Raw genomic sequence first — 14,036 nt, forward strand, 5'->3', positions numbered from 1 at the left:
ACTGCAATTTGTATAGATATGCTGCTCATAGTTCCAATAGAGTCTGAAAATATATATATATACACACACACACACATATATACACACATTTAAATGAGCCCAGTCCTAAGTAAAGGAGCCACTTAGCTTATTATACAAGTCATTTTGTCAGCAACACTAGCAAGAGCTAAAGTTTAACAATAAAAACTGAACAGAGAAGAGCACTTTTACAAAATGCTTTTTAGAAAAATGGTAACATTTGCTAAATATCAGGTGTTAACAACCAACACACTACATTTCCAAAGACATAAGCATACATTACCAGATAAATGCAGTTGAAAACATTATTAAAATAAATCTACAGAATGTATCTATCTCTAAAACACTTATAAGTACAATATAATAACTAAAGAAATCAATTAGACCAAGTACTGAAATGCTGGACATGCATGCCACTTCTTTGCTTCTATCTGCAGGAGGATAAATGCTGTTTCTTCTGTTCCCCAAACCCCTTCCCTTCATTCTTCAACTTCTTCAAAAACAGCCTTAGGGCATAGGAGAAAGTAGGAAGAAGCTGAGAAGCAATGTTAGCAAGACAGATAAAAGTCCTGTTGCAAGATGGTCAAAGTTGTCACTTGAGAGAAAACTCTAAAAAAATGCAGTCATTGTTGTAACTTATTAAAAATGCTTATGCTAAGTAGTGGTGGGGGGAATGAGGAGGATAAAGGAAGGAAAAGGGAATTGAACAAGGCAATAACCATAATGAAAACAGACAATACACACTCCCAGAGAGGCCACCGCCAGTCTCTGGAGGTTTGCCTGGCTCCACATCACCCGCATGGCAGCATCAGCGTCCCCCACACTTTGCAGGGCAATAACTCCTCAACCTCAGAACAAATGCTACTTTAATAGGCGGCTGCTCCTCAGACCCTGTAATTAGGGCCCTGTAAAAGGCAAGTTGCCACATTTCAGGTGCAAATTGCCTACTGTGACTCCAACTCCAACAGACTGGAGTCGCCAAGCATTCCAAATAGGATATTGGGGAAACCCTCCCTGCCTCCCCCACACCTTCCAGGTTTGTGGTTAGGAGGCTCAAGACTATCAGAAGCTGCTTTTATTTTATCTTATTTCTTTTATTTTTACAGTATTTTTTTAATATATATAGTATCTTGCTCTGTCGTCCAGGCTGGAGTGCAGTGGTGCAATCACAGCTCACTACAGCCTCAACCTCCCAGGCTCAATCAATCCTCCCACTTCAGCCTTCCAAGTACCTGAAACTATGTGCGTGCACCAAAACACCTGGCTAAGTTTTTATTTTTTTTGTAGAGATGGGGTCTTGTTGCCCAGGCTGGTCTCAAACCCCTGGGTCTCAAGCAATCCACTCGCTTCCACCTCCAGAGTCTGGCTGTGGCCTCTTTGGGAGTGTGTATCATCCGTTTTCTTCATTATTGCTGTTTCCAACTCCCTTTTCCTTCCTTTATCCTCCTCATTCCCCCAAAAGCTCTGAGATTACAACCTCCCAAAGTTCTGGGATTACAGGTATGAGCTGCCATACCCAGTAGGAGCTGCTTTTAATAGCTCTGGCCACAACACACAGGAGAGGTACCTCATCTGGGGACAATGCTAAGGCATCATTACATGGGGTCAGAATTCACCCCAGGACTGTGGACAAGGTAGTAGAGTAGACCTAATAAGAACTGCATTTACAGCACGGGCAAGCTGACCTCGATGAGATAACACAAACACGTGGAGCTGCCCTCTCTGTGGTCCCGTGGTTTCTAGTGCCGCCTTCCCATTCTGATGCCTCTCAGCACTGCCCATTAGCTCTGGCACAAATAAGTAAATGACATTCCACAAAGTTAACAGCCCTTCTGGACACCACTAAGCAAAACACAGGGCTGCAAACAAACAAAGTATAGGGGCCTTCCTAGATAGGAGGCTCAGAGACAACTTTCTACCCTTAGGTTAAAACCTGTCCTATGCAACTGGTGACAGGGCTGGTGTAACTCAGAAAAGCAGGACAGAGAGAGCTGGCAGAGCAGGCAGACACACACAAGCCGACACCCACTGACCTCCACAAGTTTCATCATGGGCACTGGGTTGAAGAAATGGAGGCCAGCAAATCGGTCTTGTCTGGTGGTGGCATTGGCTATGCTTGTAATCTGCAAGGAGGAAGTGTTGCTGGCAAAGATTGTATGTCTGTGGAGAGAAAATATTGTGGCACGTCAGAGTGAATCTCATCTTTCGAAACAGCACGACTTTTGGGTGCAATGAGCAAGGTGACTGTTTACTGCCAGATCTGTTGTCCGGACCCACTGCAGAAATCAGGGAAAAGGTACATCTTTATACAACAGGCTGAAGTCAAGTGACTTCAGCTTTATTTAAATTCTGAAATTTGAAAGTCAATAAAATTGGAATTTCCTGTTCCGAAGGGTATTTACCCTTCACCAATACTTCCTTGATTTTCAGGAACAAAATTTCCTTTATTTACTTGCATTAGTTAACCTCCATGGTATGTGAGATAACAGGAGGTGGCTAATTGATCAACCTACTTTAACCAATCCCAGTCACAAAATGAAACTCTCAGTGATCAAAGAATAATGAAAGAAAGACACTTAAAAGCAACAACAACAACAACAAAATTCTAAATGAACACATAAATCCTCAGTCAGAAGCATCTGATAATAAACATGAATTAAGATATTTTCCCTCAAGTGAAAAGCTGTATTTTTCCATTGGTTGAGAATTAAAATGAAAACAAGAAAACCAACATGGTTCAAAAAAATTTTAAGGTTACACAGGTAGATCTGGGGAAAACAGAATATATATACATGCATGTGCAAAACATTAACCTATTAATTTTTAAAAAATCCATACTGACTTAACCAAATTTAGTTTTTTAAGGCCACAGTAAAGTGGGGGTGCCAAAGGCAAGAAAGGAAAAGCTTTAAACAGGCCAACTTCCAGGCTTTCCTGCAGCGCCACCTTGTGGATAGAAATACACAAACCAGCCTGCTACCGATTCCAAACATAAGGGCCTATCCTGAGACAGGGCAGGAAAGGCAAGGATCTCTTACCAACCAGACTTGGGAGTTCCTGCTTACCTAAAAGGCAATACTATAATCTGCTCAAATCAGGGACGGGTGGGAGGAGAGGAAAAGAGAAGGGAGAATAAGTCAGTTATTTGCAGAGGAGGGAAGAAAGCCTCGTATCAAGACAAGAGAGGTAGTCAGGGAGGGCAAAGGATCTAAGAGCCCGTATTTTATCTAAAAGGGAAAGTAAGGACTTCGCTCCAGCTGCCTGTGAACCTGGTCAAACTTTTCATTTGTGTGTCTTAGGCTGCTGCTAGAGAAGTCATGTTTCTCTCCAGGATGCAACTCTTTGATCAGGGCTTCCAACGGGAAATGCATCACTTGACTATATTTTCTTCTCCCATTACAAGATCGAACTGTAAAACTTGCCAGTAAAGTACCTTTCAATACAGCTGTTTAAAAAATGTAGCAAGCATTCAATAATGGTGGTGATCTAAAATGAAAACAAGCACTTTGGGAGGCTGAGGTGGCCGGATCACCTGAGGTCAGGAGTTCGAAACCAGCCTGACCAATATGGTGAAACCCCATCTTAAAAAAAAAACAAAAAACAAAGTGCCAAGAATGGTGGTGGTCAGAAGCAAAGCCACATCCTCAGTGTGACAATGGGTCAGCCTTCTTTTCACACGTCACATCTGTTTTGCATCAATTCAGATGAAAGAGCCTAGTGTAGTGCCTGATACACAGTAGGCACTCAGGAAATGTCAGCTAAATTAAATGAGTTTCCTAAACAACTTTATATAATAGGTACCAATGCTGCTGTCCCTATTTTACATGTAGGGGGAAGCTAGTCATGGAGAGTTAGAACCAGAAAGGTCTGGGAAATTATTTATGCCAAGCCCCTCAACTTGCCTTACAGATGATGAAACTGAGGACCTTTCCAAGGTTGGAGGTGGTGGGGGGTTGGCACCAGGCCCAGGCCTCCTGAATTTCCCCAAAGATTCTTCTGTACCAGACACAGACAACAAAGGGCAGTCGGGCATTTCACTGTCACCAAGAGTGACCAATCTTTCAATAAAGATCAAACTGCTTGACAAAACTCCTTTTTGGGGTGGGTGTTTCTCATCCCAGAAGGCTCCCTGCTGACCTGGGAGTCAGCACTGGTACCACAATTGTCTTTTGGTTTTGTCAGATGTCTCTGCAGCCTAGATGACGGTGTGAAATGCATGAGGACACCAATTGGCAGTGATGTACGAATAACAGAAAGGCAAGTTCTCTCCTCTTTGTCAAGGGCAGGACCTCTCTGGACATAAGGCCACTTATCTCTGAGCGCTGACCTTCCAGCAGGCTAGTATGCAAGTGTCTCTCTTTAGCCACTGCCCCCCGGAAGTGCCCTGAGAATTGCTTTTGTCATATAATATTTTGCCATTCAATTTCAACCAAGAAGCATGAAGTATAGTCAAGCAAGTCACTAGAAGAGCACTGATCAGCAAGTCAGGTGTCACACACTCAAAGGCTCTGGATCCTGAGGTGCATTCTGCAAGGAAGAATTCCACCAGGAAGCCAGGCAGCTAAAAGGTCAATGCTCCTTTAACGCTCCCAAGAGTACTTGGAATGAACCCAGATAAAGCTCAAAACAGCAAAGTTCTCTCTGTCTGCAGGCATTCCATTCAATTATACCATTCTATTTGCTCCATCCAAAAAAAGGAGGAAACACAGAACTCCTCTGAGGGTCCTTGGCAGACAGTGAAGGACACATAGGGTACTCCTATGCCTGAGAATGGAGCACAGGAGTATCCTAACTGTCTGCTGTCAGATGTCTCTGCAGCGTCTAGATGCCAGTGTGAAATGAACCAAGGAACTTCAAGGCAGTTTCGTGTTTCAAGGACCAAGCCTCCTCCATTATCAGGCATAGGAGTACCCATGACCTACACATTTTAAGAAACATATAGGCTTGTCCCTGGATGGACCCCTACATGTTACCATGAGTATTCTAGCCTCATTTGGGACAAGGATCAGATCAGGGCAGCCCAAGCCTCAGGAAGCAAACTGGGAGTGGGAGTATGGAGAACAAAGGAAATCATATTGGCTCTTCTTGAAATAGCTGTGGGGTAAGAGAGAGAGAGAGAGGTGGATGAACTTAGAAGATCCCTTCCTCGGAGAAGGCAATAAATAAGGAGCGAAGCTCAAGGCCCAGGGAGGGACCCCTCAAAATCTGCCAAGAATGTCCAGGGGTCATGAACAAATATTTTTTTTTAAAGACACACAAGTGGTTAATAAACATATGAGAAAATGCTCAGCATCACTAATCATCAGAGAAATGGAAATTAAAACCACAATGATTTTAGCACCTGATACCAGTCAGAATGGCTTTTATTAAAAAGTCAAGAAACAACAGATATTGGTAAGGATCTGGAGAAAAGGGAACCCTTGCATGCTGCTGGTGGCAATGTAAATTAGTACAACCTTTAAGGAAAACAGTATGGAAATTTCTCAGGAAACTAAAAATAAAATTACCATTTGATCCAGCAGCCCCACTGTTGGGTATATAACTAAAGGAAAAGAACTCATTCTATCAAAAAGATACCTGCACTCATATGTTTATTGCAGCACTATTCGCAATAGCAAAGACATGAAGTCAACCTAAGTGTCCATCAATGGCTGACTAGATAAAGCAAATGTAGCATATATACACCATGGAATACTACTCAACTATAAAAATGAATAAAATCGTGTCTTTTGAGGAAACATGAACAGGAATGGAGGCCATCATCTTAAGTGAAACAACTCAGTCAAATACTATTATGTTCTCACATATAAGTGATAGCTAAACAACAGGTATCCATGACATACAGAAGGAAATAACAGACACTGGAGATCCAAAAAGTGGGAGGGTGGCGAGGGCTGAAATTACCTATTGGGTACAGTGTTCACCATGTGGGTGATGGGTATACTAAAATCCCAGACTTCATCACTACACAACATATCCACGCAACAAAACTGCATTTGTACCCACAAGAAAAACAAACAAAAAAGATTGTCCAGAGGTTACATACTCAGCAGCAAACTTGTCCAGCCTTTTGAAGAGTTCATTTTTCAACTGCAGATTCTCCACAATGGCTTCCACCACCAAGTCTGTGCTGTGGACAACGGAGGCTGCATCCGTGCTGGTCGTTATGCTGCTCAGGGTCTTCGTCACAAATTCATCGCCAGCCTAATGCAGTGGGAGGAAGAAGAGAACATTCACCGAGCCCACTGAAAATGATCTTTCAAGTTCTTAGCTCTGCTGTAGTAGTAAACTGTGTGTTTAGAGCACCTGTATTGGCCCACCCTATCTGTTCTCAAAGTGTCCACGAAGCCTGTAGTTTATCCTTCCATGGCTCCGTACCATCCATTAGTCTTGAGGTGGTGCTGACTATTCCTTTCTAATAAGAGCAGAGACTAGCTCCTATCAGAGCAAGGGCAAGAGCCAGGGTAGGAAAGCTGACTTAGCATTTATCAAATAATAATTGCTCATCGTGTGCCTGAAAATGCTGCTCCTGAAACAAGCCAGACACAGCCTCTGCTGTCAAAGAGCCTGTAGTTTCATTGTTTCCTCATTGTCCTCCTGTGATTCTGGTTTCCACAGACCTCAATAAGGGCAGAATTAGGGATGGTGCCTCTATAAGCCCCCATTTTATTTCACGGTGTAATTTGTCCACAGGGCATCAAAACACTCATAATCATCCCAAATCATCATGGACTAGGCAGCTAGATCTCAACTGTTCTACAGAAATAAGATAATGTGAGATAACAGGTAATTTTAAATATTCTACCAGCCACATTTTAAAAAAGGAAAAGACATTTTCAGGTGAAATGAATGTTATTTAACCCAATATATCTAAGATGCCATCACTTCAACAGGGGTAATCAGTATTTTAAAATACTGAGGTGTTTTATATATTTTTCCCCCATTACATATTTGAAATCTGGTGTCTATTTTACACTCAGAGCACATCTCTATCTAGACTAGCCACATTTCAAGCACTCAGTAGCCACTCGTGGCTAGTGGCTATCGTACTGGTGGTCAGTAAAGAGCTAGATACATATAGTATGTCAACTAGGCAAAGTGAAACCTCCTCAGTGGTGTCCCTGGCAGAGAGAGAAACCTCAGGGAGATAGACTCCTAAGGAGTAATTAGCCAGAGCTGAGCAACTTGAGCACAGGGGTCATCCTTTTATCCTTAGGGTGTGGCTCAGAAACTCAGTTCAAGGAGACAATTAGCTGAAAGTTTGTACAGTAAACAAGGAGAAAACGCAGGCTATCTGGGTCAAACTCACTCTGTCCTAGACTCCAACCCTCAGCCCAGGGCTCTTATAATCTCATCTGTCTGGATGCTCATCATAACATTCCCTGTGTGGTGTCCCACTACGGTTAAGAATATAAGGGATAGGTAAGAGATCTTAATCTGCCTGTGATATTTATTCTTTGAATTTCATCAAAGAGAAGGTAAAATTATTTCCACCCTCACCTCTCTGGCTTTTAAAGGCTACTAGACACTGGGGAAAAATGCAAATCAAGGCCATAATGATAGCAGGACTTAGTAGCTTATGCCTGCAATCCCACCACTTTGAGAGGCCAAGGCAGGAGGATCACTTGAGGCCAGGAGTTTGAGAGCAGCCTGGGCAACAGGTTAACTCCATGTCTAAAAAAACTTTTTTTTAACTAGCCAGGTGTGGTGGCTCACATCTATAGTCCTAGCTACTGGGGAGGCTGGAGTGAGAGAATGGCTTGAGCCTAGGAGTTCAAGGCTACAGTGAGCTATGATCATGCCACTGCTCTCCAGCCTGGGTAGCAGAGCAAGACCCCATTTCCAAAAAAAAAAAACACCACAATGAGATACTACTTCACACCTAAGATGGGTACAATAAAAAACAAAACAAAACAAACATAGAAAATAGCAAGTGTTGACCAGGATGTGGGGAAATTAGGACTTTTGTGCCTTGTTGGTGGGAATGTAAAATATGTAAAACAGCGCAATCACTATAGAAAACAATTTGGTGGTTCCTCAGAAAGCTAAATATAGAATTACCATACAACCCAACAATTCTACTTGTAGGTATATAACCCAAACAATTGAAAACAGAGACTCCAAACCAATAGTATACCAATGTTTACTGCAGCATTATTCAAAATAGCCAAAAGATGAAAACAACCCAATTTCATTAACAGATGAATGAGTGATATGGTTTAGCTCCGTGTCCCCACCCAAATCTCACCCTGAATTGTAATAATCCCCATGTGTCATGGGAGGGGCCCAGTGGGATATAAATTATGAAGGACAGCTCCCCTGTACATGCTGTCTCTCTTGCCTGCCACCATGGAAGACATGACTTTGTTCTTCCTTTGCCTTCCACCATGATTGTGAGGCCTCCCCAGCCGTGTGGAACTATGAGTCAATTAAATTTCTTTCCTTTATAAATTACCCACTCTCGGGTATGTCTTTATTAGCAACGTGAGAATAGACTGATAACAATGGGTTAAAAAAATGTGGAATAAATCCAATGGAATATTAAATTGGAATATGGTAATAACCCAGTGGAATATTAAGTCTTAAAAAGGAATGAAGTTGTGATATATTACAACATGGGTGAACCTTGAAAACTTTATGCTTAGTGAAATAAATCAGACACAAAAGGACAAATATTATATGATTCCACTTATATGAAGTATGAATGTGTGCGTGTAATTAATGCTACTGAATTGTATAGTTTAAAATGGCAAATTTTATGTTATATATATTTGACCACAATAATTTTTTTTTTGAGATGGAGTCTCGCTTATTGCTCTGTTGCCCAGGCTGGGTGTAGTGGCATGATCTCGGCTCACTGCAACCTCCACCTCTCGTGCTCAAGTAATTCTCCTGCCTCAGCCTCCCCAGTAGCTGGAACTGCAGGCCCTTGCCACCACGCCCAGCTAATTTTTTGTATTTTTACTAGAGATGGGGTTTCACCCTGTTATCCAGGATGGTCTCCATCTCCTGACCTTGTGATCCGCCCACCTCAGCCTCCCAAAGTGCTAGGATTACATGCATTAGCCACTGCGACCAGCCTAAAAACATTTTTTAAAAGCATCTAGATATACTACCTTGGATACCTTAAGTGAGAGACAACAAATGTCCTATGTGATGTCCTATGTGTACTTTTCTCTGTTTGCATACAGAGAAAAATTCCATCCAAGCCCTAAGGAAATCAATCTTAAGTAACTTTAAAGAGGTGACAAAAGTAAATTCAAATTCACTTGGGTTATTTGTGTGGTATTTCTAATTAAATGCAGAATCATAAGTGAAAGTACACTGAAAAAGCAGCACAGTCCTCAGTCACCAACTCCTTCTCATCCCACCATGCTGTTTTTTCCCAACCTCCACAGAGTTCCTCAAATTCTTCTATCTCTTCTGCTCCTGGTAAATGAAAATGATTTACTCTTAGTTTCTATAAATACCATATTTATTATATCATTCTTTTCTTAAATTGTAGTACAAAAAATATCTTCCTGTTTGTTCTTCCTCCATCCTTTCAGCAAAACAAGTATTCTTCAATTCCAAATTCTCAATGTTCTTCTAGAATGAGTTCACTACCTGTACAAGCTTTCTTCTCAACCTTAAATTCCACCCAACACAATGGTTATTGACTTCTGTTTTGTAATCAGTACCCACGAATGCTTAGCGATTATGTTATCATATTGATTTAAAGTTGTGGGAAAATGAGTATTACACCAACAAACTGAAAACAGAAAGCAAGCAAGCCAGAAATCCCCCACTGCCCTGCAAATGTGAAGAATTTAGAGGACTTGTCTTAAAGACATCAATAATAAGAAATTACCTTAGGGTCTTCTGCAAACTTCTTCTTTGCCACTTTCCTAAGGCTTTCCTCAATTCCCTTTTTGGATTTTGCCAGGATGTCCTCTGTCTGGTCTACCAACACTACTGTGTGACCAGTTGCTGCAGCAATCTGGAGCAACAAAAGAACAATTTCTTTTTAAAAGAAAGAAAACATAAAACACACATACACACCCCCCCACCCCAAAAAGCAGTAGCATTTATATTCCACATGAACTCTACCACCATTCCATTCAAAATACTGAGTGAACATATGATAAGCCAACATTAACTAAACACACATTTCTTGCCAGGCACTGTTCTAAACTCTTTACATTGAATACAACAAATTCTCAAAACAACTGTAGAAGGTTAGGAAGCATCCCCATGGTCACTCAATGGGAAGACAGCAGAGCTGGAATCTCAATCAAAGTCCTGAAGGTCACGTTCTAAACGCTTCCCTGTACTAATTCTAACATTGCACTGTTCCATTCAGGGGCCACTAGGTACATGTGGCTATTTAAATTAATTGGAATTAAGTAAAATTAAACATTCAGTTCCTTGGTGGCACTAGCCATATTTCAAAGTGCTCAGCAGCCTGTTCCCAGAACACCCACTCCCCAGCCACCATCCCTTTCTCCTTGGAGCTGGAGACAGTTCTGTCACTTGGCCTCTTGGCCCTTCTCTTCTGCAGCCCTTAAATCAGCAATAGGTAAGACTTTAAACTCTAATAATGGTGGCAAAAAGACTCCTGTCCCCTAGGGCTATTTGATAACAAGACTTCCATGAAAGTGAAGTCTTTGGGATCAGCTGATTTAGGACGGGCAATTCCCTGCCTTCACCATGCCACCTTGGCTGACGGAGGAATCCTAGGGTATGGGGTATGTTTAGTGAAGCTTCCCAAGCTCACACACAGCCAGCTTAGCTCAGTCACAGTGAGTGATAAATGAATCCCTATTTCATCACTGTCTGACAATAGCTTCAGCAAGGATTATGGAATAGGAAGCATGGCTAAAAACAGGCCATTAGGTCACCTTGATCACCTTAGAGGCATGTGTAAGTGAATCAGTTCAGGCCAGAGGCAAGAGGACAGACATGACCTAATACAATCATAAGTGATGCAAGAGGCCAGCAGAGCTGAGATGTCCCTCAGGATCAGAGAAGCGCCCTGCAGACGACTGCCTTGGAACCTCCTTGACATCAACAGTGTGCAGGAGAGGAGCAAGTTATCTGGAATGAACCTGCCCAGAGAAGAACAAGGAGATGACAAAAATAGTCCCAAACCATGGTTGTAATATAAGATTTTTGAAGCCAGGCAACAAAAACTCAAAAGCAGAAATGCAATGAGTAAAAAAACAGAAACAAGGCTGGCTGCAGTGGCTCACGCTTGTAATCCCAGCACTTTGGGAGGCTGAGGCGGGCAGATCATGAAGTCAGGAGATCAAGACCATCCTGGCCAACGTGGTGAAACTCTGTCTCTACTAAAAATACAAAAATTAGCTGGGCGTGGTGGTGTGTGCCTGTAATCCCAGCTACTCAGGAGGCTGAGGCAGGAGAATTGCTTGAACCAGGGAGTCCGAGGTTGCAGTGAGCCAAGATTGCACTACTGCACTCCAGCCTGGGTGACAGAGCCAGACTCTGTCTCAAAAATAAATCAAACATTGCAAAACAAAATAAGAAACATAAAAAAAAAGAACAAAACCTAAAGGCAAAGACATTCAAATCCCAAGGCAAGGTTTCGAAACAACAGTTTCCAAAATGATAAGACAGGTTTAAGCAAAGTTATTTCAACTGCACTCATGGCTCCCTAAGAAAGCAGCACATAGTGTGCTTATGTTTGAGCCTGTGGACCTGTAGGCTGTATCAGCACCATCTGGGAACCAAGGCATGAAAACGCTCCCAGAAGCGAAAAGTCTGACAACCAGGACAGGGCAATTGGGGCAATGCGGGATGAATTATCTTGATACAAAGACAGAGACAAGCAGGAAACTAGCCCATCAGCAGAAACATTCCACATGCTGCAGGCAGGCAGCAAAGTCAAACAATGTCCCAAAAGCAAAACCCCATCAATCCAAACCAAGTTTTCCCCCTAAGTGACAATGGACCAAGGCCCATCTAGCCAATGATTCAAATCATCTGATGCAAATTTGAACCTCCAATTCAAAAAATTCAATGTAAAAAAAAAAAAAAAAAAAAAGCAAGAGCAAATTTATTGCAGGAAAGACTTAACCTGGCAGGCTGAGATTGCTATCCTTAGAAAAAGGCCTGTTTGCAAGGTTAGCCCTTGGCTGGCATCTGAAACTTAGATTCCAGGAGGGTTCCCAGCATTCCCTGATAAGTATGCCTTGCTGTGCCTAAACTGTGTGTGCAAACAATGCAGTTTATGCTGCATACCTGCTTTCCTTATGAGAGTATGCAATGTTCAAACTTGCCAGGTAGAGGGCGTTACATGACCAATCCCAACAAAAAACCTGGACATCGAGTCTCTAATGAGCGCCCCTATGTTAACAGAAAAACCAAACTGTAAAATATTTGAAAGAAATGTATTCTGAGCCAATATGAGAGACTATGGCCCAGAGAACACAGTCTCAAGAGGTCCTGAGAGAGTGTGCCGGAGGTGGGCTGGTGGGCAGTCAGGTTGGTTTGGTTTATCCAGTTTAGGGAGATGAGAATTGCAGGTAATGTCATAAATCAATGCATAGTAGGTAAACACTGGTTCAGCCTAAACAGGTGGGATATCTTGAAGCTGGGACTTACAATTCATAGGTGGATTCAAAGATTTTCTTAATAGCAATTAGCTGAAAGAATTAAGCTGTATCTCAAGACTTGAAGTCAGTACAAAGGAATGCTTAAATTTAAAAAGGGAGCCTCCTGTCACATGATGCTATACAAAATGTTGGAAAGTAAGCCACATTATTGCAGGTTAATTTTAAAAATATGTTTAACAAGTGTGTGGTTTGTAGGGTGTGACTTAATGCTTGCCTAGCATGGTCTTAGGTCTCGTTTATACTTCAGTGTTTCATTGCCACAAAGAGTCTGTTCTGTCAGTCTTTTGGTTTCTATTTTAACATTAATGCTGATCAGTTGTGCCTAAACTCCAAAAGACAGGCAGTTAGAATGAGGTGTGTCTGACCTCCGTTCCCATCATGGCTGGAAAGCCAGTTTTTAAGATTTTTCTAGGGTCTTGTGGCCAACAGGGGGTCCTTTCAGTCAGTTAGGGACTTAGGATTTTATTTTTACTTTACACCAGATAGGCAACATTTCACATGTGCTGTCACAACTCGTTGCTAAGGGAACTGAGCATATCCTGTGTGACTCCACTGGGAAAGGACACTCGGAAACTCTTGCCTGGTCTCCTCTGGACTTCACCCTACATACCGTTCCCCTTTGCTGATTTTGCTTTGTATCCTTTTGCTGAAATAAATTACAGTCATAAGTACAACTCTGGGTCTTAAGAGCCCTTCTAGTGATTCACCAGACCTGGTGGGGTATGGATTACTGGTGGGGAACCCCAATGCAGGACCAGGGTAATAAATCTCAAATCTCAGTTGGAGCTGTCGGAGATGGACAGCCTTGGAGAACCATAGCTGACTGGCAGGAGTGATGGTCACTGACAGGGGTATGCAGAGATGCTGGCTTGGGAACGTTCCATTTTTATTTTGGCTTTGATATCTGGCAGTCCTTCTGGAATGGGAAGTGATTTTCATTTTGTTCTTCTTAACTTCTGCCCTAGTTTATCCTTTGAATAGGCAAAGCAGGATTCCTCCCTGCCTAGGTACTAACCCACTTTCCCCCATTCACCTCCAAGAGGCATCCCTCAGGCCTTTTTAGCTCTTCAAGGAGTTGGGACGAAGAGTCAAGCATATTTGGCACGAGATCATGTCAAAGCTGAAGGGAACAGAGATGAAGAAAGACAACAAGGGCAGTGTCCTTTTACTCTGGGAATTTATAGTCCCACTGAGAAAACATGAACAAACCAACCCAACACAATATAAGGCTCTATACATGGGATGTCAAAATAGAAAACACCAAGTGAAAAATCCTGTCAGCCAGCAAATCTGAGAATGTATAAGAGGAGGACACCTAGAATGAGCCCAACTACCTAAGGAATAAAGTATTAATTGTAAAGGGGTTCAGTGAGTGAGGGATGTTACAGCCTTATTTCTAGAAAG

At 42.2% G+C, this 14,036-nt stretch overlaps 1 protein-coding gene across 1 annotated transcript in view; it reads right to left on the reverse strand.

The window, feature by feature from the left end:
- The window catches only part of HADH (hydroxyacyl-CoA dehydrogenase), a 45,450-nt gene that overhangs the window by 13,537 nt on the left and 17,877 nt on the right, over window positions 1–14,036 (reverse strand). Inside the window, exons 2-4 of the mRNA XM_032254827.1 lie at window positions 9,869–9,997; window positions 6,065–6,222; window positions 2,052–2,178 (exon numbers count right to left, since the gene is read on the reverse strand). Of these exons, the coding sequence (XP_032110718.1) occupies window positions 2,052–2,178; window positions 6,065–6,222; window positions 9,869–9,997 (414 nt within the window). The remainder of the gene's footprint in view (window positions 1–2,051; window positions 2,179–6,064; window positions 6,223–9,868; window positions 9,998–14,036) is intronic.

Source organism: Sapajus apella, unplaced genomic scaffold (genome assembly GCF_009761245.1).
Source record: "Sapajus apella isolate SASKATOON/1434 unplaced genomic scaffold, GSC_monkey_1.0 scaffold87, whole genome shotgun sequence".
In the NCBI taxonomy this organism is placed as follows: domain Eukaryota; kingdom Metazoa; phylum Chordata; class Mammalia; order Primates; family Cebidae; genus Sapajus; species Sapajus apella.